Source organism: Monodelphis domestica, chromosome 4, assembly GCF_027887165.1.
Source record: "Monodelphis domestica isolate mMonDom1 chromosome 4, mMonDom1.pri, whole genome shotgun sequence".
Taxonomy (NCBI): domain Eukaryota; kingdom Metazoa; phylum Chordata; class Mammalia; order Didelphimorphia; family Didelphidae; genus Monodelphis; species Monodelphis domestica.
In genome coordinates, this window is record NC_077230.1 from 346,506,714 (window position 1) to 346,530,727 (window position 24,014).

Genomic DNA, 24,014 nt, shown 5'->3' on the forward strand with positions numbered 1-24,014 from the left:
ATGACCAACACTGAAGGTGAGTTTCCTCATTTGAGAGTTTTCAATACCATTTAGATCACAGGTCTAGTCCTTATCCTAAAGCATTAAAGTCAAATACTATTCTATCATCAAATTTGTTTTATGGTTAATATTAACATTTTTCCATGTTGTCTCTAATGAACAGAATTGTAAGTTCTTTAAGGAAAGGGGTGGTTCAGTTTTGTCTTTGTAGTCTCAGCACCTAGCATTGAGTAGATATTAAGTAAATGTTGGCTGATTAACTGAATAAAAATTTTATTGTGTCTTTTGAATGAATTCACATAACGGCTTACAGAAGCACTTTCAAATTGAGTCTCAAGAGAGATAAAAGGTCCAGGGTCTTACAGCTAATAAGGTGCAGAGAAAGTTGCAGAGTATGGATTGAGTTCTACTGAACTCCCCCCCTCCCCCCGCCCCCTTTCTTTTTTGGTATATGTTATAAAGATGGCTTGGTGGGGAGAAAAGGAATGGGTACATATTTGGAAATGAAGGGTGACGTAAAAGATATCATTAAAAATCAAATCTTCATTTGTCCTTGATAATAAAAAACAATATAATAAACTTAAGGGCCATAATTCAAATCTTGGTCCTGACTACAAAATCACGGAACCATTACTGCCTCTCAACCTGACCCTATCAAAACACTTCCGCTGAAATTCAACAACAGCATATTCGGGTACGGGGAGGTAAGCTCAGTGGATTTAAAGGGAAGAGCTGGGTTCAAACCAGATCTTGGATGCTTCCTAGCTGTGTGATCCTGGGCAAGTCACTTAATAATGATCTGGACCTTACTGCTTTTCTGCCTTGGAACCTATACTTAGTAAGGATTCCAAGATGGAAAGTTAGGGTCAAAAAGGACGACGACAAACTGTGTCGGTAACTTTCTCCTAATCTGCTGGTTTATTTAATAAAGCTGTCAGGAACGATTGTGAGCTTAGCCTGGCACCACCTGGTCTCAGTCAACCCCAGCTGGGGGATTAGGCACTGCCCTCGATAACCAGGGTGGGTCTGGTCTCGCATGGTCTGGTGAGGTCGGCCCTAAGGGAGAGCTGTCTCCCGAGAACCTGGCCCAGACCACCGACCCCAGGGCGCGCTCCGTAAAAAACTGCTGAGACAGAAGAGAACTACAAGTGTGGACTCACACGACCCCACCCCTATCCTCTCTTCTCCGGGTCTGGACCGACCCTTACTCCCAGAGCCTTCTGGGCAAATTGGGGTAGGCCCAGTCCCCTGGCAAAGGCGGAGCCTGTGCGGGAAGGAAAATCACCTGAGAGCTTGAACCCAGTCGCTCTGAATCCTCATAGGCACCGCCATCTTCTCCCCGCCCCTTTCCGTTTCCTTCCTTTCTTAGCCGGAAGTGAAGTCTTGTTCAGCCGGATGCGGAAATTCCGGAGTTGGATCGGGACGAACTAGCAGGTAGAGAGGAGGGGGAAAAGAAAAGGGGGGAAAGAAAGAAGAGAAAAAGGGGGAGGGGAAAGAAGAAGGAAGAGAAAGAGAAGGAAGAAGGAAGGGAGAAAGAGAGGAAGGGAAAGTGTTGGGAAGGGAAATGGTGGAGAGGGGCGGGGCAAGGCCCAGAAATCAGCCAATGGTAGCACGACGTAGGCACGAGGTCTCTGCGCGTGCTCGACTGGATTCGCCCGGAATCGGGACTTGGAAGGCGGGAGGGGGGACGGGAGCGGGGATAAGGGGGAAAGAGCGTGACCGCGCACGGAGAACGTACGCGCGCAGCGGCGAGCCCGCTTTCTTTCTCGCCGGTCCTATTGCCGTGGGTGAGCGCCTGCGCGCTGCGCTGCACGGACTGCTGGGGGGAGGAGATGAGGGGGACTGTAAGGAAGGCGAAAAGTAGAACCCGGAGATGGGTGATGGGCGAGGACAGGGGTTGGTGGTGAGGGCCGTATCCGATCCTCCTTGGGGTTCTCCATCCTTCTAAGCTCTTCTCATCCAGGAAACCTCCCCTGATTATCCCCGCCCACTCCCGCCAGCCCTGATGACCTGTGCTCCGTGAGCCTTCAGATATTCAAATACCATCCTCTCTCCCCATTATTCCCGGGGGAAACAGATCCAGACAGGGAAAGGGTTGTATTTGCATTCCTAGCTTATAGTCCCTGGCGCTTTGTAAACGCCTGATAAATGCTTGCCGTTTTGCTAAAACTCGAGGCTAGAACTGAGCCTCATGTTAGGTAAGACTGCCGTGGAGTGATTTTTTCAGGGTCTCACGACCTGGCAGGGACTAGAACTCGGGGATCTTGGCTCCCAACCTAGGATTATTCTTGTCACCCCTTTGAGTCCGGAGGCAGCTAGGCAGCACAGTGGATAGACAGAGTACTGGGCCCAGGATCAGGATGGTCTTGAGAGTTCAACTCCAACTGACAAGCTGAGTGACCCTATGCAAGTTACTTTCCTTTCCTAAGTTTCCTGGTCTGTAAAATAAGGATAGGAATAGCACCCACCTCCCAGGATTGTTTTGAGAATCAAAAGTGATAGTGTTTATAAAATGCCAGGTACGGAGTAGGTGCTATGTATGAGCTAACTCTTATAATAATAATTATTATTAATCACTAGTCATCTGTTGTTTTTTTTAAAAGTGTCCCTGGCAGAAACAGAGAAGCCTATCCAAAGGTCATCTGAGGAAAGAGGGAACAGAACCAGGAGCAAATATGTGGAACTTAAAGGGAGGCAGATTTTTCTCTCTCTAGTCCTAAAATCAGAGCCACCCTACAGTGGAACAGGCTGCCCTGGATTCCCAGGCAATGGGAAGTGTTCCAGCAGAAAACGAATGACTGTCTGTGAGTGAGATTGTGGGGAAAATTCTTGCCTTAGGAAATAGGTTGCACTGGATGCCTAATGAAGCTGGAATATGAGAGCTAGGTAGCTAGGTAAAATCATTTAGTCCAATCGCCTCTCTTTGCCAAAGGGGAGGCAGGCCCAGGGACTTGCCTGAGGTCTCTCAACTCAACTTAGTAAAAATGTTTATTAAGCACATACTATGGGCAAAAGAAATAGTGCCAGGTGATAGAACAAAAAAGAATGTCTCAAGGAATCAATAACCTTGGGGTAGGGTAGAGGGGAATGATACAGCTTATATAGGGATACAAGGTACAATTTGAGATCTAGACCAAGCTCCCTAGGAAAAATTTGAGATGGAACAGTATATTTTCAGCTGGGGGTTTGAGGGAGGCTTTTTGAAGAAAATGGCACTTTTGTAGGAAAAGAAGGATTCTGAATAAGGAAAGAAAGAAAAGGGAAGGCACATTTATTATGTGCCTACAATATTCTAGGTATCTTACTAAACATTTTACAAATATCTCACTTGAGCTTCAGCACATCATTGGGAGATAAGTGTTATTATCAGCCAAATTTTACAGTTTAAGAAACTAAAGCAGACAAGCTAAGTGTCAGGCCAGATTTGAACTCCAGTCTTCCTGATTTGATTTTAGGCTCAAGCACTTATCTACTCTACCACTCAGCTGCCTCATAATAGCAGTTATGCTAATAGAGTTGAGACACTATATTCCAGGCATAGGGGATTATTAGAGTGCATAGGCAAGAGAGAACAGGTTTCAGATCAGCCATGCAACAAACATTAATTAAAGGCTTACTATGGGGCAGCCATTGTGTTAGACTTTGCTGTACAAGGAAGGGCAAAACAACTGTTGCTTTAGTTTGAAACACAGAGTGTACAAAGGGGAGTTACATCCAGGAATGCTGGAAAGATAGGTTAGAGCCAGAGTATAGAGGGTTTTTCAGTGCCAGGCAAAGGAGTTTTAATATTGCCCTTGAGGAAATTGGGTCAATGAAAGGTTTTTGACCAGCAAATGGACATGATCAGACCTGTGCTTTATGAAGTTCCTTTTCGAAGCTACATGAACGATGACTTGGAAAGAAGAGGCTAGAAGCCAGGAGACCATTTAGCAAACTATTATGATGGAAGATGGTGAGACCCTAAATTAGGAGAGTGGTTCTACGAGTGGACAGAAATAGCCAAATGCAAGAGTTGATATGGAGTTATATGCTACAGGATATAGCAGCTGATTGGAGGTGAGGGAGGATGAAGTCAAAAATGATACTCTGCATTTGAATCTGAGTAGGAAAATGGTGTGGTATCAAAAGATAAAGAGAAGTTGGGAGGATAGGCAGGTATAAGAAGGAAAATGATGAGATCCATTTTGGATATGTTGTTTGACATGTTGGTAGGAAAACTAATAGATATCCAGCAGGGAACTAAAGGTACAGAGAAGTAGTTGGGACAGATTAGGGCTCGATATATCAATTTAATAGTTATCTGCATAGAAAAAATAATTGAACTCATAGGAATAGAGATCATCAACAGGAGGAAAAGAGGGCCTACGATGGAGCCTTGGTAGCCATCCATCCTTAGGGGGCAAGAGGACCATGAAGTATCTCTTCAGAGAAAGAGACTAAGGAGTGATTAGACAGGTAAGAGCAGAGAGGAGAAGAGAGAAATATTGTAAAAGTTAGGATAGAAGAGGATCTAGACCAGGGTCATGGACAGTTTAGTGAAACCTTTGTACTACCATATACCCATTAATGAGTAAAACAAAATAGATAGAAAGACAAGTACTGAAATCAAGTAATCATTTTTTAAAACCCAGTTCCCAAGTTAAGAACCCCAGATTTAGGAGAAAGGGTGCAGTATTGAATGCTGCAGTGAACAAAGGCAGAGGGAGGAGCTGGGACACAATGTCCAGTTTCCTGAGTCTCAGTCCAAATATGAAAAGCAGTATGGGATGAAGACTAGGTTTGGATTCAGGAAATCTGGGTTCTTGACTTCGCTCTATCACTTAATATATTTGCAAATTTAAACAAGTTACTTCTCTAAACCTCAAATTCTTCCCCTATAAAATGAAGATTAGAATCCTTACCCTAACCATTTTATAGCAGTGTTTTGAGAAAACACAGCTTTGGAAGACTGCAAACTTGTGGTGCCTTTGAATGTGAGTTATTGTTATTTCCAGTTGGAGAATACTACATACAGTAAGTGAAACAGTCAAGTTACATTAGGTAACTAAGTACCCAAGGGAATGGTACAGCTCTTACCAGGGATCAGCACAGTGGAGAAAGCCCTGGATTGTTAGTCAGGAGACCTGGCTCAGTTATCTATACTCAGTGATGGTGGGCCCCTTTCTCCCTGTGAGCCTCACTTTCCCTCTCTCAAATAGAATTGGACTAGTTAGTATGTAGGATCTCATCCATCTCTAACATTCTGTACCTTGATTTCTAAGGTCTTTTCTGGCTTGAACAGTCTACCTTCTGCCTCATCCAAGGTTCATTCAACAAGATGTCATCTGCTGCCCCTCAGGGTCACAACTGGACAGGTCCTCAGCCGGCTGCAGGTGAAGAGGGTGAGGACCCGGTGGAACAGATGATTTCACGCACAGGTTGCATAGCCTTTCACCATGCTGTAATGGAGTGTATGGCTGAGCACCATGATTGGAGGAAGTGCCAGGCCCAAGTCAAGGCCTTTAGGGATTGTGTGAACCAGTACCAGAAGAACAGGCTGGAAGAGCTGCGGAGGGGGCAGAAGCCAGTCCCCACTGATGGCTAAGACACCCAGAGAAACTAGCCTGGGGAAGGTTTAGCACCCACCTAACTCAGGATGACTGGGAGGAACTGGAGAAAGGAACCTCTGAACATTTGGAGGATGTTCCTGGAGGGTAGACAACTCAGAACAGCCAATTCAATGCAAATTAAGCAGATCTTGAGTTTCAGTCCAGTGCTTAATCCCTGGGGGGCTGGAGGAGGTGGTGGAGGGAGGAGGAATATGCTGACAAGGCCTTTTGCTTTTAAAGGCTCCCCCACCTACACTGTGTTCCCATACCTAGGACTATGTTGATTGTTTGGAAATTTAAATAAGTAAATCCACAACCTAAAATCACAGCTTCTTTATTCTTTTCAAACCTGAAAAGTGGAAATGGAAGAAGTAAATTTTCCATCATTCTAATTAATTTCACAGTCATTTCGTACCCACTATGTGCAAAGTACTGTTGGATGCTAAAGAGCTAAAACAGGTAAAGTCAGGTCTCTTGCCCTCATGTAGATCATGCACAAATAAGGAAAATCCACCACATTCCAAGAAAATTGCATCAGAGAACATAAAATACTGTTATGCTTAGAAGAAAAAATTATCACCCAGAACAAAGTGGCAAATGAAGAAAGTTTTCCTGGTAAAGAAAGCATTAGGGGTTTTAAATAATAGGAAGAATTCAACACCAGAAAAGAGTTAGGAAAGATATCCACAGGATTTAGAGCTAGAAAGGCCCTTAGATATGATGCAATCCAACTTTATCATTTTACAAAAAAAAAAAAAGACAAAGTCGTCTGAAAATTTGTCAGGTTAAAGTGGCCCACTGATGGGTTTTGATCATAGAATCATTGATCTAGGTTTGGATTCAGGAAATCTGGGTTCTTGACTTAGAACTCTATCACTTAATATATTTGCAACTTTAAACAAGTTACTTCTCTAAACTTCATTCTTCCCCTATAAAATAATTAGAATCCTTACCCTAACCATTTAATAGCCTTGTTTTGAGATAACATAGGTTTGGAAGACTGAAAGATTTCCTGAATCCAAACTAATGCCTCTATTTCCTCTTCTCTCACTCTAAATCATGTCAGCTGGCTTCAGGCTCCATTATTAATTGAAACTATTCTCTCCAAAGTTGCCAATGATCTCTTAAATGCCCAATCTAATGTTTTTCATTTATCTTCATCCTTCTTGACTATCTGCAAACTTTGACCCACTTCAGTTTTCCTGGCACTGTTCTCTCCTCCTCCCACCTATCTACTATCACTCGGTCTCCTTTGCTGGTTTAAGTAGCAGTGATTGGGATATGATTTCACTAATGTAGGAAACTCTTAAGAGAGGGAATTTAACTCTACCAGTAAAGGTTGTCACCTTGGAGCTCTGAGAGATTAAGTAATTTGCTCAATGTCACACAATATGTCAGTGATAAGACTTAAAATCCAAGGTATTCCTGGCACCAAGTCCAGTTCTCCATCTTGTGAATTTTAAAACTATTCCACCCTAATCAGACTGTACTTTAGAAGATCTGATTCAGCTATTTCCTGATCAATAACAATAGATGTAAATTACCAGGCATGTTGGCATCTGGGGAGTATGGTTGATGTATTAAATACTTGATCAGATCAGTTAATGATCAATGTATAGAGAGTTCTAAGGGCAGGAGAATTCCTAAGTCTGAGCCACAAAGGCTTAGACCTCACCTTGTCAAACCTCATTCCTCTGAAAAGTGCAAGTCAGGTGAATCTCCACCTCCTCTGATCTTGTCATTGTCTATTCAACCAATGTTAAGACCTATGGGCTATGTATTCATTGATCACCTCTCAATCCACAATAAATGCTGGGGTGAGGGGTGCTACTCTTCCTCTTGATTCCTGCAACCTTGGAGTTCTTCCTTCTACCTCTCTTTATCTTTCCTAGCACCACTCTTGGCCATGTGCTGTCTATCTAGGAATTCTTTCACGTGTTCCAATTAACTTGTAAGCAATGCTTTGATCTTAGCCTCTGAGATCTTAATACCTCTCTTTTCAATTAAAAAGGAGAAAGTTTAACCCATTCCTTAACAGAACAGCACAATACCTTACTGGCCAAGCACAGGTCTCGTTGTCCGGACTCCAGCCACGTTCCACACAAATCTTCCCAAGTGAAGTGATCACGATTTAGCACCTTAGATCCCAGGTGGAGTGCCAGATATAACAATCCATCCAGCGGTTGTTATATAAAGATTTTCCTTTGTGGGTTTTAACTTTAGAAGGAGGAAGGAGCCTGAGGAAGATGGGTGATAAATGAAGACTCAAAGACAATTGATATGGGGCTAAGAGAACATGTGGAAGTAAGAATTCCTAGATAGGGGGGCAGCTGGGTAGCTCAGTGGATTGAGAGCCAGGCCTAGAGACGGGAGGTCCTAGGTTCAAATCTGGCCTCAGACACTTCCTAGCTGTGTGACCCTGGGCAAGTCACTTGACCCCCATTGCCTACCCTTACCACTCTTCTGCCTTGGAGCCAATACACAGTATTGACTCCAAGACGGAAGGTAAGGGTTTAAAAAAAAAATTCCTAGATAGACAGCACGTGGCCAAGAGTGGCGCTAGGAAAGATAGAGATAGAAGGAAGAACTCCAAGGTTGCAGGAATCAAGAGGAAGAGTAGCACCCCTCACCCCAGCATTTATTGTGGATTGAGAGGTGATCAATGAATACGTGCTTGTAACATAGCACGTAGGTCTTAACATTGGTTGAATAGACAATGACAAGATCAGAGGAGGTGGGGATTCACCTGACATGCACTTTTCAGAGGAATGAGGTTTGACAAGGTGAGGTCTAAGCTTTTGTGGCTCGGGCTCAGGAATTCTCCTGCCCTTAGAACTCTCTATACATTGATCATTAACTGATCTGATCAAGTATTTAATAAGTCAACCATACTTCCCAGATGCCAACATGCCTGGTAAGTTACAATAGAGATACTTGGTCTAACAGAATCAGGTCTTGGGAACTCTACATTTCTCCACCCTCCTTAGTTTAACAAGATTAGGAAGGTCTGCACCAAACTCAAGGATTAAGTATCTGAGAAAAATGGCCTTCAACAGACATGTGCAGAAAAAGCAGACAGACCCCTGGGCTGTCCTAAGTCAAGCTAAGCTATGAGTGGTACAGATGAGACACAAGAAAGTGACATAAAACTGTCTATATAAGGCACGTCACTGGCTCTCTTCACCCTCTTTTCCCTGGAGAGGCAACTCTTGCCGTTCCATCTTGAGGTAGTGGCAGTTATTTGTCTGGGTATGGCAGTGAGTTTGCCCTTGAGCTGATTCAGGTTTGGGCATCTTGGCCGAGCCCCTTTTGGAGTTCAGGCTGACTCCTTCCTCCTTCACACTCCAAAATCTTACTTTCTAGATCTTCTAATCTTCCCGCCTGGTACTAGCCAGACAGGAGAAAACCTTACTCCTTTTCCTTCTTCCTTCTCTTTAATCTCCTCCACTATCAATTAAATCACCATAAAATTTCCAGCTGACTTGGGTATTTTATTATTTGGGATTTTCCCTGGCGACCATTTAAATTTAGATTTGTCACAATGCTAAAATTATCTTTACAATCTACTATGCCATATTGGCTTATGCCAATATAATAATGACAACTCCTAAAATAACTTACACATTTAAATAAATTAATAACTTCAGGTTCTTAGTTTCCATAGAGACGATAGGTAGAGGTTTAATGTCTATTTTTCTACTCAGTTTGACCAGGTGTTGATCCTCCTATATGACTCCATCTGACTTTCATGCTGAGTCCAGGGAAGCAGAGACCTTAAAAGCTCCCGCACCCCCTCCTTTATTCTCACCCTGCATCATCCCTGTGCATTCATGTCCATTCAGGCAACAAGCATGCAAATGGTATGTGTGAAGTAGGTCAACAATTCAGGAGGGGGAGGGGATTAAATTCCCTTTACATAGTTAATATTACTACAACCTTCCAGCTCTAAACCTATGTTCCTGTGACATTTTCCTATTCTGAGAGCTAGGATTCTATGACTTAAGTTGATCTGCTCAGTTCCTTGATATTAACCTACCCTGTATCAAGTCCCACTACCCACAGAACCTGATTATATTTCCTCTTACCCCCATCCTACATCTTGACTAGGGATATGGGGATGACTCCAGAAGTGAAAGCTTCCAACCTTCATGATGCCAGAAGCCACATCAGATAGAACTTGGGAGTCCCAAAAATTCTCAGGATTTGGTTAGGACTTTTCTTGGTGGCCCACACTACAACAGAACACCATGGGATAGCTGTTCTTTGAAGTCAGGAATAGATAGAGAACATTCTGTTAAGAGATGGTTACTTACCTGCTTAGCTCAGGACAGAGCTACAATCTTGGCTTTCACTATTTATTGGAGATTTTCCAGTGGGCTCCATAAAGAGCAGGATTTATAATAAGCTTTAATTGATGAGTAAGCTGATATCTTTCCTTCCCCCTCATTCTTGCTTTCTCTGAGGTAAACCGGCCAAACTGATCTCTAGGGCTGCTGACTTCAGGAATATGGACAATTAGAGCTGTAGTCCTGTGGTGTTTGATTCCAGGTGAAAATATCATCTTCCCCTTCTATAGAAAAAAACTTTAAAGCTCCCTTTCTATTCCTCTTGCAGCTTGACTCCTCTGATGCCCACCAGTCAGAGGAAAGTACCTTCGTAAACTGTAAAGCATTATATAAAAGTGAACTATTATATTAGAACCAACATGGGGAAGTTCACCCTTCTCATTCATCTTGTCAGTCTCCTGAGGGAAGTCTTCATTCTTCAGAGATGCCCTACATCTTACTGAACCCTGGCAGAATCACAGAGGACCTTAGAATAAAAGAATATGGAATGTCAAAACTTGAAGGCGCTTAAGAACATATATCATAATACAGGACCTATAATAGAAAAGGAACATTTTTTAAAGTCAGATCGGGAAAGAATTTAGGACATAGGCTATTGGAACTGATAGCGTATTAAAATAGAAAGAAGGTTGAATTTAGAATCAGAGGACTTGGGGCTCCATTCCATCTCTGTCACTTAAGTATTAAGTGACCTTGAGCAAGTGGCTTAACCTCTTGGCCATATTTTCCTCAACCAGAGAATAGTTTGAAGTAGACGAGCCTCCAAGGTCACTTCCAACTCTAATGATCTTATAATTTGTAAGAGAGTAGGATATAGACTTTCCAAGTTGGAAGAAACCACAAGAGATTAATTATCTGACTTAGTCCCCTCACTAAACAGAGGCAGAATCTGAAGCCCAGGAAAGATGACTTAATCACTGAGAGTTAGTGCCAGTACTTGAACTCGGGTGTCCTGGCCAGGGTTTCTTCCATTGCATCTACTGGATGAATTCAATCCAACCCTTTGCCTGAGATTTCTTCTTTTAAAGTTAAGAAAGTAGGGAAACTAATTCACTAATTCTTTTGTCTGGGTTTTCATGGTCCATTGGTTTTCTTCTCCCTCCTTTGCCAGATCCTCCTGTACACAGTTAACAAGAAATTTTTATTAATATGTGCAGGTCAAGAGGACCTGGCCTCAGACAATTCCTAGCTGTGTGACCCTGGGCAAGCCACTTAACCCTAATTGCATGGCCTTTGCTGCTCTTTAGCCTTGGAATAGTGGCTTAGTATCAATTATAAAACAGAAGGTAGGTGGTTTTAGGGGAAAAAAATCACTGTTAACTTAGGAGAAAGCTGACTACAGATGAATTAGAATCTGGTGAGAGAGAGAGAGTAGTAGAAGCCTGGAGTGGCTTTCGAGTTTAGTCACAATGAGAAGGAAAGAGAATATAGGCAGTATAATAAGGTCAAGAACAAATAGGAGAAACATGTCAGTATTTGTAGGAACTAGTGTCTAAGGATACATTAAAGATGAGAGAGTGAAAATGATAGGGGAAATCTTCTGAAGATGAGACAGGTTAGGATCAACGTGTTTGTAAAGAGGTTTGCCTTGGCAAGAAAAGGTGAAGTCTTCTGTGGAGTGGGTATGGGCAGGATACACCCTGGGACTTTGGAGAGAAATAACTAGGTTTGGAAGAGCTGCTGTGGAGAGTAAGGTAGTTAATTGACTAGAGAAGAGCAGAATCATCACCTTTGGGGAGTGAGGGCCCAGTTGAGATCAATTTGCAGTGAACTCAGTTGCCATGGGTTTCCTCCCCAAGCAAGGATTTGGAGAAAAGCTTCAACTCACTGAACTATTTATTCTAAGAACTAGACCATCAGAACCAAATTCAAAAGGGAATTCTAGTGAGGAGGTCAGCATTTTGCCTCAGTGACATGATCTGGCAAAGTCATTCATTCTAAAACCTTGTGGGGAGAATAGGAAAGCCTAGAAACAACTACTGGGGATGGCAATGGTGAGAATTAAAAGGGATGCTATTGTCTGAATAGTGATAATCTTGCCACTTTTTGTCATTGTTTTCTCTGCCAGTCTGTTTTTCAAGGCTTCCCATCTTTTCTTGGGCCTATAGCCAACAATCTTCACATCTCAGGCAAAGGGTTGGATTGTATTCATCCAGTAGATGCAATGGAAGAAACCCAGGCCAGGACACTCACCTTGACTCTCAGTGATTGTCACCTTTCCTGGGCTTCAGATCCTGCCTCTGTTTAGCAAGGGGACTAAGTCAGATAATCAATCTCTTGTGGTTTCTTCCAACTTGGAAAGTCTATATTCTATCATCTCTTTTTTCCCTGGGGCCAAAATAGGAGAAAGTGTTAAGAGGATGAGTCTTTGCACTGGGGAGGAGTTTTGGGATTGTTGAAGGTTCTGAAAGCATACTGATTTTTCACTTTAGTTTATTTGGATTTCTATTGTAGGGTTTTTGTTTTGTAAGATTATTCTCTTACAAGGGGGCAGCTAGGTGGCTCAGTGGATTAAGAGCCAAGCCTAGGGATGGGAGTCATGGGTTCAAATCTAGTCTCAGATACTTCCTAGCTGTATGACCCTGGGCAAGTCACAACCCCCAGTGACTAGCCCATACCACTCTTCTGCCTTGGAACCAATACACAGTATTGATTCTAAGATAGAAGGTAAGGGTATATAGCTGCAGGAGGCAGTTGGAGGAGGGAAGGAAAAGAATATGAATCTTGTAACCATGGAAAAATATTCTTAATTAAATAAAATTTTCCAAAAAAAGGGTAAGGTATGAACAATTTGGAAATATTTTGCATGATAATACATGTATAACCCTGATTGAATTGCTTGCCAATTCCAGGAGGGTGAGGGGAAGGGAGTGAAGGAGACAATTTGAATCATATAACTTTGGAAAACTTCTATAGAAATTTATTATTATAAGTAATTATAAAATAAAATATCTTTATAAAAAATAAAGAGCAATGGGAAACAAAGTGCCCCTTGTTAATCTCATGCATACCACAGAGTCACAGTGGCAGCTCGGAAGCATTTTTCTCATCCTTTGGTTTACTTTTGCACCGAGTAATGAAGCTTTCCACACCAATAGCAGAAGCAAGCTGGCATGAGCACTAGTGGTTGCTGTGAGGTAAACAAGTTTCATCACTTTCAAGTCAATGAGAAAGGCAGGTGGAGAGTCTCTTAGAGTGGGGGGAGGAGGGGAATAGGGAAAGTTCAAGGTTCTTATAGCTGTTAAAGAATAAATCTTCTCTTTACCATGTAACAACCCTTCAAAAATTCTGAATACAAGTGCTCATGTTTCTACCCTGGCCTCCACCTGTCTTATTTTCTCCATCTATATAAGTTTAATTACATTTTTAAAAGGATCCGTCCCTTTAGAAAAGGATGTCAGAAGTAAACCTCAGCTGGATAAACACTGATGGGAAAAAGAAAAAAGTCTTGCTTAGCCCAGGAAAGCACAGCTAGGAGTAATGAATGCGTGGAAACTGTCAAGATGAATTTCAGTTGAAGAAATCAGAGATACATGGCCTGGATAAGAGAAGCCTGAGGGAAAGGGGGTGGCTAAGATATGAGAGCTGTCTTCAAGCATGTAAAAGGTCATGAGGAAGGGGGGGAATTAAACTTTTTTTTTAACTCTTACTTTCTGCCTTAGAATCTTGTTCTAAAGCAGAAGTACAGCAAGGCCTAGGCAACGGGACAAAAGTGACTTGCCCAGGATCATAAAGATTGGAAATGGTTGAGGTCAAATTTGAACCCAGGACCTCTCATTGCTAGGTCTTGCTCTCTATCCACTGAGATACCTTAGCTGCTTCCCCCACCTGCCATTAAACTTATTCTTCATCCTCCCAGGGATAAGAACTGGAAGAATGGGAAGAAAATGCAAATAGGCAAATATTGGCTTGATTTTAGCTAAAATATCCTTATCAAAGATGTCCAAAAGAGGGAGATGATACCTTAGAAGGAAGTGAGTTCCTGTCACTTGACATCCATAAGTGGTGGCTAGATGACCACTTCTCAGAATATACACTGGAGGAGGAGTTCCTGCTTAGGTACAGGCTGGACCAAATATTCTCTGAGGTCTCTTCCTGGCTCTGTGAGCCTGTGCCACAAAAGGTGGAATCTCATCAAGGAAAGCCATGTTGGACTGGGCTGATCCTAACATATACATGTAAGGAAGCCATGATAGCACCTGAAACTGATTACATTAAAATAATGACAATTTCACAGGCCAAAAACACACAGTTTTATTTACAAACAACAAGCTTACACAAACAGGGAAGAAAACTGGTGGCTTTCTGGCTGAGGAAGCAGAAGCTGAAGGTCTCTAAGAGTCTATATCTTCCTCAATTTCATAACCTAGCAGAGATCCATTTATTCAGGAGATACTTCAAATACATCCTCTTAGTTTACTTTGGCCAATAATTCTTCTAGTTCTGGTCGAGTTTTGAACCTTCCTTTGTAAGCCTCCTCAGTGTGCTGGAGGAGAGGAGAAGGGAAAGAGAAATTATAAGAATTTTTTTCTTTGTAGCTGTAGTTCCATCATCACCATTCATGAGATCCCTCATAATAATAACAGTTCACAATTCCCTCTAAATAACAATGAATTAAATAATAATAGTGGTTAACAGTTTGCTAATAATGATGATGAGACCATTAATAAAAACACATAATTCCTCAATAATCATAATAGCTCCCAGTTCAATAACTTGCAGTTTTCAAAGTATTTTCCTCACGAGAAGCCCTGATAAAAATGGTACAAATATTAATCTATTTTACAGAAAAGGAACCTGAGGCTAAAGGACATAAAGTGACTTGTCCAAGGTCATAAGATTAGTAAAAAAGAAGTCAGGATCAAAACCATTGTCACATGAGTTCAGAGTGAAGGCTTTTCCTCTCATTCCAACCTGTCTCTTTCCTTAGAAATGCTCCTCAAGGGGGCAGCTGGGTAGCTCAGTGAATGTAGTTGGTATCTATATATATGAAATATATATAATATATATGTAATATAAATATATATCTGATCTTTTTTTATCATAAGTGTTTCTGCTCTTTTTTACATAAAAGACCCTCCCAAGCATGCATTTTTCATGTATTTAAATAATTCCATTTTTGGATTAATTTCAAAAGTACCCCAACATTGCTGTATAGCAATAAACTAGTTTGCACAATTTAGGTCTGTGAAATTTTGTGAGACTTTTCCTGTACTGGACAGTTTTTAAAAAATTTAAAAAGACAAAAATATTAAAAAAAATTTTTTTAAATGTCACAAAAAACCCACAACAGTCCATAGGGAATTCTGTTGATTGTGTTTGTGTCCTTAGGCAAAGTTGTGGGAGTCTTAAAATGTCTTAGTAGTCAATAACATTCCTTTTTTTCTGTTGGACCACTGAATTCTTCTTGTCATATATATATATATATATATATATATTAGAGGCCTTCAGTATGTATTCAGTACTGAATACATACTGAAGGCCTCTAATTTCTGGAGTCAGACAACTTGCTTGTTGACCTCCACATGCTACTGCTGTTAATGATTTTTTTTTTTAAGTTCAATGTGGAGTCTTGAAACTTGAATGTCCCTTCCAACTTTTATATTAAAAAAAAAAAAAGTAAAAGACAGGTTTTTCACCTGTACAAGGAATAATAATGGATCTTCTTAAAATTGGTCTGGGAAAAACCTTGGTGTGTGTTATGGACAATTAACTGTTAAAGTTACTGTAAGTCATCTATATTTAACAGAGTATTTTCACCCTGAGTGGTCTGAGCTGAATCTGGAAACTATTAAGTTATGTTTGGAAGTTTTAACTTCAATGAAGTAAGTAATGTGAAAGAGACAAACATGAACTACTAAACAAAGATGGAGCAATATCTTTGTTTTGTTTTTTTTTAATGAGGCTCCTGAGAATCAACCCAACTAAAGCATTTCAATTCACTTGAATGAGAAACGTATTTAGTTACCAAAAGAGCTCAAGAAGACGGTATATGTATAAATGGAGATTTTGAACCTTTGGACTTCATCCCCCAGAAGTCCCTTAGTAATTCTGAAAATTCCCTTTAATCTCTCCTGTGCCTCCACGTTTGTGTGGTCACTTTATTGTTTTATGAGTTCTATAGCTCCTCTCTCTTTTCTCATGAGTGGGCTGGGTTGTTTAGGTAGCTTTTACTCTAGTTGTTATTAATAAAACTTTTAAAATATAATACTTAGTTACTGAATATTAATTTTGAAACCCACATATGAAAGGTACAGTCTCAGAGGTTGGTCAGTTAACGTGGCACACTTGCTAGTCACTTTGTACAATGTAGACTTGAAGTATGGTGGTGAAAACATTAAATGTCATATGTAGGGGAAAAAAAGAATGTAGCTGAAACTTAAGGGAAGAGAAGGGAAACAGCACTAACTCTCTGACTGGGAGGTGCCAGAGGGAGGAAGGAGTGACTATTGAAGTTCTCCTATGAGGACTCATTATGGTAGGTAGGTGACCTTGGACTTTCAATGTCTTTGTTAAATATGAACTATGCTTTGATTGCAAGCTCAGAAACAAGCTGAGAATCTATTACCCAAGTTCCAAAAGAGAAAAGAAGGAAAGGGAACAAGCATTTTATTAAGTGCCTACTATGTCCAAATACTGTGCTAAGTGTTTTACAAATATTTTCAATTTGAAGAAGAGCTAACTGTAAAAGGTGCCATCACTAGAGCACTAGACAATATGGGATGGTTTTTTTTGGCTACAGTTACCAATAAAGCCATCTACTCACGAAAAAGGGAAGTGTGTTAAATATTATTGTGGTGGGACTCTGAATTATTTTAATAGGTGGTCGCCAGGGATTTAATTTCTAAATCCCAAAATGAATTACTAAACTAAAATGGAAATTATGGTAGTTTTATTTACAATAGAGAGAAGATATTAAGGAATGAGAGAGAGAGAAAACTCCGGCTTCCTCTGAGCCAGGTAGAAATTCTAAGGCCCTAATCAAGGAAAGAAGTCTCAAAATGATGGGCCTTTTTCGGAGGTTCATACTTCCAGAAAGGGAAACTAAGTCAGCCTTTCATTCACCACAGTGACCGTCTAAAAGAAAAAGCAGTCTGAGGTCTCCTGCATGAGCTCCTCCAGGGGTCCAGTTCCATAGCCAAGTCTCTTTACTCCAAGTCTGAGTATCTGTCTTCCAGTCTTTCCTCAAGTGTCTGATGATTCTTCCAGTCTTTCCTCCAAGTGACTCTTCTTCACTCCAAGCCTGAGTGACTGTTCTATCCAGTCCAACTCTGAGTGACTGAAGATCTATATCTTTTGGCCTCTGTGGTCCTCTTTTTAAAGATCTTTTTCTCTTGTGTCACCTCCCCTAAATTTCACGTCTACCAATCACAGCAGACGCTCTCTCCAAAACTGCCCACTCTTTAGTTCACACCTTTTTTTAGATTATACCTTTTTTGGTTAGATCATACCTTTTGTAGTTAGTTCGCACCTTTAGTAGTTACTTTTTTGTAGATTAAAATGGGTAGATCTACTTCAAATACTGAGTTAACACTTTTGGGGATTAAAATCTAAAAATAGACTGGGGATTAAATTCAATATTCACTATAAAGGAAGAGCTATGTACCTTCATTGTTATAATCAGGGGATTACAATTTAATCTTCACAGTTGAAATCTGTACAGTGAAAGCAATGCCCACACTGATGAAACCAGAAGTATGAGCATCTTTCCTCCAGGCTCTTTCTGCAGGTATCAAGTAATTGGTTGTGTTCCAAAAGATACTAATTCAGGTCTCTACACCCCCTGGTGAAGCATCAATTAAGAACACTGAAAACCAGGGCAGTGCTGTTTTAACATATAGGGATTATGGCTAATGTAGCCCTTCAAACCACCAAAGTAGATAGGTTTAAAAGGTTGATAGGAGATTTGGGAAAGGCTCCGTGGAAGCCAGCCCAATTTTTCATGGTATATAATGAAATAACTGAAAAACTCTCAGTGGAAAAAATATGTGCCTTTCAATAAATTTATTAAGCACCTAGTCTGCATGATGTTCTGTGTTTCTTACCACAAACTTTCTCTGGGATCTACCTGGCATAGTGTAGTGTAAAGACCATATTGGATTTGACCTCAGAAAACGTGATCAAATCCTATTTATTTAATTTTGACTGGAGAAGGAAATTTTGAAGTTTTAGCCATCAATGACAGTCACCATTATCCAGTAACTTCTTTGTAGAGGCCTGGTGACTTTCTTTCTTTCTTTTTTAAAGTTAAAACCTTCCCTTCCCTCTTAGGATCAATGTTGTGTATTTGTTCCAAGGCAGAAGAGTGGTAAGGGCTAGGCAATGGGGGTTAAGTGACTTGCCCAAGGTCACACGGCTGGGAAGTGTCTGAGGCCAGATTTGAACCTAGGACCTCCAATCTCTAGGCCTGGCTCTCAATCTACTGAGCTACCCAGCTCACCTCCTAGTGACTTTCTAAGGAAGTGACAGCCCTAAGATAAAAAAAATTGGATATGGGAGGATGGCTCATCTGTTTGGAAGGAGAAGACACCAGGAGCCAACCACAGCATCTGGCCTAAAAGTTGTAGGAATTAAATTTTAATGGTTTGACTAAAATATATGAAAATTATAAATAGTATGGTAGTCACCGATCTAAAGTATTATTGCTCAAAGTCTAAATGACTTTTAATAGCTTCTATTTTCAAAAGAAGTGAAAAGAGTAAAAGTCAAGCAATACAAAAGGGTAGACAAGACATTAGCCTACCTAACTAAATATTGCTCTGGTGCTAAAATCAGCCAGGACTTGTTGATCTTCAATCAGAATTAAACTCTTTCCAGAAAGGGGAAGAGAAAGCCAACTATCCACTCACCCAAGTTCCCTCCAAGAGGCAGGTCAAGATCATGACTCTTAAGATGACTCCTGAGGCCAACTTTCTTCTTGAAGCTGACTTCCTTCTTGAAGTTGAACTCCTCTTGAAGCTGACTCCCCTAACCCTAGAAATTCAGGACCTTTTATGGTGGCTTTGTATCCCTTCCATTCTTCATAAGGGCCAATCACTGCTTCCAAATTGCCCAGCACTGTCCAGAAAGGCAATGTCTGTGGGATCCACTTCTCACCTTGTTGGAGGTATGAATTTTCATCAAAAGGATTCAGTTTCCTCTGATTGAGTTTCTGGGGGTGTGAATTCCCCAAGTGGTTTGTTCAGCTCCTCCACCTAGTTCAAGCTTGTGTTGATTCAATCAAAAGGTAGTTAAAGGAGAGTTAATCCTGTCTTCACAATCTAGTGAGGTACTAAGTAGGGGAACTTAAGTTATTGTTAATCAAAGTGTTAACTCCAACTAGGCAAAGAGAATAAAGGATTCCCTTTTTGCAACTGTAAACTCAGAATAGACAAAAGGGACCAAGAATATCCTTTCAGTGTATAACTATACCCAGCATGGTGCAATAGAAATGGTGCTGGATTGGGCTTTGGTGGATCTCAAGTCAAAGCTTGGTTCCTTTAAGATACTCTTTAGGTAATAAGTTTAGTCTCTCTGGTCTTCACTTTCCTCATGTATAAAGAGAGGGACAGACTGGATGATTGGAAAACTTAAGTGCAACAAAATCATTATTGTGAGGTATTTGAAGAACTGTCCTGGAGAAAAGGAATTAGGATTTGTCTGCTTGACTCCAGAAATTAGGACAAGGAGCAATGGGGTTAGGGGAAGTTGCAGAATAATAGGTTCTGCATTACAGATTGTGAAACAATATCAAAATCAAATATATGCAGCAAATGATGTAGCACCTAAATAGTAAAAAAAAATTAATTAGAACTAAAGAGAAATTAGATAGTAAAATATTACTTAGGGAATACAACGTTCTGCTGCTTTCAGACATAAATAATTATACACGAAATTCAGGAACTAAAGAGAATTTTGAAAAAAATGGATGATAGCCCTTTGTTGATTACAGAATAGAAATCCTAAGAAATATATGTATTTTCCATCCTTAAAAGGCACCTTTACAAATAAGTGCTAGGCATAAAGACTTAAGAAATGAAAAAAAAAAAGGGTGGGGGGGCAGCTGGGTGGCTCAATGGATTGAGAGCCAGGCCCAGAGACAGGAGGTCCTGGATTAAAAAATCTGGCCTCAGATACTTCCTAACTGTGTGAACCTGGGCAAGTCACTTAACCCCCACTGCCTAACCCTTACCACTCTTCTGCCTTAGAACCATTGATTCTAAGATGGAAGGTAAGGGTTAAAAAAGAAGAAAAGAAAGAAAGAAAGAAAAAAAGAAATGAAAAAAACAAACAAACAATTTTTTGTTTTGTTTTGTTTGAGGCTTTTTGGAGACTAGGTCTTTCTAACTTCCCTAAGACAAGTACAGCAGTCATTCACAAGTCCTGTCCCCAAATTGATTGATTCAGAAACTTTAACTTGCTCTATATGTAAAGCCAGGGTAGGTTTCTCCTTCCCTAGATACCCTGGAGGCTCTCTACTACCTGGGTCTTAGAATATTGACAATGGATTTGGGATATAGCTCAATTAGCATCAGTCCTATTGCAGCTCACAACTGTGAAATAAGGGATCCACCAACCCTGGTGTCTCTAGTGTCAGAGATTGCGGATATCACTTGGCTGGCAACAAAACAGAAATACTAAGATACCCTTTAAAGTTAAAAAATGCAATAAAAACTATAATAAAGGAAATCAGAAAATAGGATTCTATTTCATGCTCCCCTAATCTGCTCATGGTAGCATTCTTTATATCCATGTCATATTTCTATTTTGACTTTATCTTGGTATATGGTGTGAGATGCTAGTCTATACCTAGTTTCTGACATATTGTTTTCTAATTTTCCCAGCAGATTTTGTCAAGTAGTGAATTTTTGTCCCAAAAGCATGGATCTTTTGAAAATAGCATTTAAACTTAAATGCAGACTAAATAATGTAATGCTAAATAAAGAGTAAGTCAGAATGGCAGATTCTGGCTGAATATAAGGTAAAACTGCCTAATTAAAAATTAGCTATTAAAAAATGGAATGTGATAGCCAAAGAATACACACAGGCAGTTCTCAAAAGAAGAAAGATAAGAAAATGCTCCAACTCATTAATAATAAAAACTGTAAAATAAAACAACTCTACAGTTCTATCATCAGACTAGCAAAGATGATAAAAATGGAAAATGATTATTGGAAGGGGCTATTGGAGGACAAGTACAGATAGCAAGAAAGTTCTTGCCACCAAAATTCCTGACACTATTAAATAGTTCAACATCAGAACCAGATATAATGGAGATGATATTAAAGAAGAAGCATTACCTATTGACTTGAAGAAGAAACCTTTGTGTGTGGTCTATGAAGAGTGAATCAAACTCTGTTTATCAATCAAAAACTTTTAAGTTAATCAATCAAAAAACTTAAGTACCCTTACTTAGTACCTTAGCACTCACTAAGTATGAGAGTTCAACAAGTCACTTGGTAGAGTGGTTGACAGCTCCAGAAGGCACTGACCACCTCCTGGAAATAATGTGGAAAAAGGACTATAAAAAATCCTGAACTTCCTGTCCAAGGAACTTCTTTGGAGGATGGCTCCTTGGGGCTTTTGGACTTTGATTTCAACTTGGAGCTTTGGGTCTTTCAACTGGAGTTTTCAGGACTTCTACTTTCAGCTTTGGAGCTTCTTGAACTCAGGGACTTTCTTATTGGGTTCACTGCTGCCTCGGTGAGCTTAGCTCACGAGGGTTTTTCTGCATTGGGACGTTGCCTGGATCCTGCCAAGCTTGCTGGTGAATGACTAGGATTCCCACGTGGAGACTGGAACTCTGTTGTCAGGAGTGAGCTTCATTTCCCTGGATTAGCATTTAGAGTAGGCTAAGCAGTCTCCTTACCTCTTTCTCTTCCATATTTCCCTCTTTTTACTAATATTCCAATAAAAAAAAAGTTGCTAAAAGCTGCTAATAGTTTTCCTGACTTAAGGGATAATAATTGGCAACCATTTTTAAAATAACTTTTATGTAGTCAAAATTCCAATTTAACCATTATAAGTCAGTTGATCCAATTAAAATGTAAGCTCTATTATGCCCAAAGGGCTATAAAACTGTGCATATACTCTTTGATCTAGCAATACCATTACTATGTATGTGTCCAAAAGAGATTTTTTTAAAAAGGGAAAAGGACTTATTTGTATAAAAATATTTAAAGTAGTTCTTTTTGTGGGAACAAAGAATTTCAAATGGGGAAATTGGTTGAACAAGTTGTAGTATACGATTATGATGGATTATTCCATATTTTTCCTTTTTTGTTTTTTTATTTTTTTTAATGACTAAACCATCTTGAAAAAGCCACTGTCAATTTCCTTGCTCTCCTTGAAATTTGGTTCTCTCTAGGTTTTTTTTTTTAATTTTAAACATTATTTTATTTGGTCATTTCCATACATTATTCACTGGAAACAAAGATCATTTTCTTTTCCTCCCCTTCCCCCCTCCCACCACCTTTCCCTCTCCCATAGCCGACGCACGATTCCACTGGTTATCACATGTGTTCTTGACTCGAACCCATTTCCCTGTTGTTGGAATTTGCATTATAGTGTTCATTTTCTCTAGGTTTTAAAGACAGTATTCTATACTGGTTTGTCAGCGGTTGATAACTCGGAGTCCATCTTAGATAAAGATCTGAGTGCCCTTGTCAAGAGGTAGATAACTCAGAGTCCGTCTGAGAACATGTTCAAGTGCCCTCTCCTTCACCTTCTTTTGGCTTCTCATAACAATACTGCTGACCGTTCCATGAACCCGAATGACGCTTAGAATCATTATCTTCTACTCAGCTGCCCTATCTACATTATTATTATACTTTCCCATGGATTTTTCTCACAGACACTTGTTTTTACTTTCTGTGGTTTGTACGTTTAAAAGATGTAGCCACTATACATTAAATTGTACTCACTCACCACCAGCGGTGAGACCTTTTTGACCCCATACTGCGTCTGTGTCTTTTGAGTCTTATCTTTCCCCCTCATAGGTGAGACCCTTTTTACATCAACCTTTGTATTTCCTCTTATTATTTTCCCCCAACATTACCTGAGGGACTCTTGTCCCAGTCCTGCCCTCCAAGGGGCATTTACAATGGTTTTCTTATCTGACAATTCCTTCTCAATGTCTTCTGCATTATCTTCCTCTAGATCACATTTGCTAAACATGTATATCCTTCAAAACTCTGCCCTGGCCCCTCTTCTCTTCTGCCACTATACTACTTTGCTTGGTGATCTCACATTCCACAGATTCAATCCTTATCAAACTCTTAACTTTTTTGCTGACCTCTAGTCTTATATCCCCAACTATCTATTGACCATCTCAAACTGGATAGCCCAAAGACATCTTGAACTCAACATATCCAAAACTGAACTCAATATCTTTCCCTCAAACTGATTAGTGTTGAGGCACCACCATCCTCCCAGTCTCTCAGGCTTATATCTTCATCTTCAACTCCTCCCTCTGTTATACTCATATCTAATCAGTGGTCTGCTAGTGGAGTGGGACTGTCTGCACCGTCTTTTCCCCACTCCAAACCACTGTGTACTCAGCTATCAAGGTGATCTTAAAGTACAGATCTGACCACTCTCTCTCTCACTCTCCTCCACCATGCAGTCAACTCTAGTGGCTACCTACCATTTCCAAAATAAAATATAAAATCCTCTGTATGATATTCAAAGCCCTTTAGAAACCTGGGGCCCTCCTACCTTTCCAGTCTTCTTACACATTACTTACTCACATGTATTACTTGATCTAGTGATAGTGGCCTTCCTTCTGTTCTTTAAACAATTTACTCCATCTCCTGACTCTGGGCATTTTCACTAGCTGCCCCCCATGCCTGGAACTCTCTCTTTCTCTTCATCTCTATTTCTTGGCTTCCCCCAAGATCCAGCTAAAATTCTACCTTCCACAAGGAGCCTTCCCAATCTCCATTAATACTAGTTCCTTCCCTTTAAGCCTATATCCCAATTTATCCTGCTTATATCTATAGCTAGCCCTATGAGATTATAAGCTCACTGAGTGCAAGGTCTGTCTTTTGTCTCTAATAATGCCTTAGAACAGACTGTTAGACAGTAAATGCCTAATATATGT

General features: G+C 40.4%; 3 protein-coding genes across 10 annotated transcripts in view; 1 reads left to right on the forward strand and 2 right to left on the reverse strand.

Annotated features, from left to right (window-relative positions):
• The window catches only part of PAAF1 (proteasomal ATPase associated factor 1), a 66,114-nt gene extending 64,692 nt beyond the window's left edge, over positions 1 to 1,422 (reverse strand). For both annotated transcript variants that reach the window (XR_466316.3, XM_001363013.4), the window contains exon 1: positions 1,286 to 1,422. Coding sequence is in view for 1 of the 2 variants with exons in the window: in XM_001363013.4 (XP_001363050.2) it covers positions 1,286 to 1,332 (47 nt within the window). In the remaining variant the exon portion in view is untranslated. The remainder of the gene's footprint in view (positions 1 to 1,285) is intronic.
• Positions 1,351 to 5,911, forward strand: LOC100013936 (cytochrome c oxidase assembly factor 4 homolog, mitochondrial). 7 transcript variants are annotated; one of them, XM_056794994.1, is made up of 3 exons: positions 1,407 to 1,434; positions 2,604 to 2,804; positions 5,262 to 5,911. In XM_056794994.1, exons 2-3 carry the CDS (start codon positions 2,795 to 2,797, stop codon positions 5,582 to 5,584), a joined length of 333 nt encoding a protein of 110 aa, XP_056650972.1. In that variant the 5' UTR covers positions 1,407 to 1,434; positions 2,604 to 2,794; the 3' UTR covers positions 5,585 to 5,911. The 7 variants fall into 7 exon arrangements, with proteins under 7 accessions (XP_007491057.2, XP_056650972.1, XP_056650970.1 ...); XM_056794992.1 differs by lacking the exon at positions 1,407 to 1,434 and adding an exon at positions 1,565 to 1,787; XM_056794993.1 differs by lacking the exon at positions 1,407 to 1,434 and adding an exon at positions 1,835 to 2,198.
• An 8,252-nt stretch (positions 5,912 to 14,163) lies between these two features.
• The window catches only part of MRPL48 (mitochondrial ribosomal protein L48), a 74,800-nt gene continuing 64,949 nt past the window's right edge, over positions 14,164 to 24,014 (reverse strand). The window contains exon 8 of the mRNA XM_007490996.3: positions 14,164 to 14,420. Within this exon, the coding sequence (XP_007491058.1) occupies positions 14,346 to 14,420 (75 nt within the window). The 3' untranslated portion in view covers positions 14,164 to 14,345. The remainder of the gene's footprint in view (positions 14,421 to 24,014) is intronic.

What these genes read in the sequence shown, in the direction of transcription:
- LOC100013936 (XM_056794992.1), top strand. Translation starts at nt 1,565, where the DNA reads ATGGTGGAGAGGGGCGGGGCAAGGCCCAGAAATCAGCCAATGGTAGCA. An exon ending in CGCCGGTCCTATTGCCGTGG is followed by an intron (nt 1,788 to 2,603) that starts GTGAGCGCCTGC and finishes TTTTTTTAAAAG; the next exon opens with TGTCCCTGGCAGAAACAGAG. An exon ending in CAGAAAACGAATGACTGTCT is followed by an intron (nt 2,805 to 5,261) that starts GTGAGTGAGATT and finishes TTGATTTCTAAG; the next exon opens with GTCTTTTCTGGCTTGAACAG.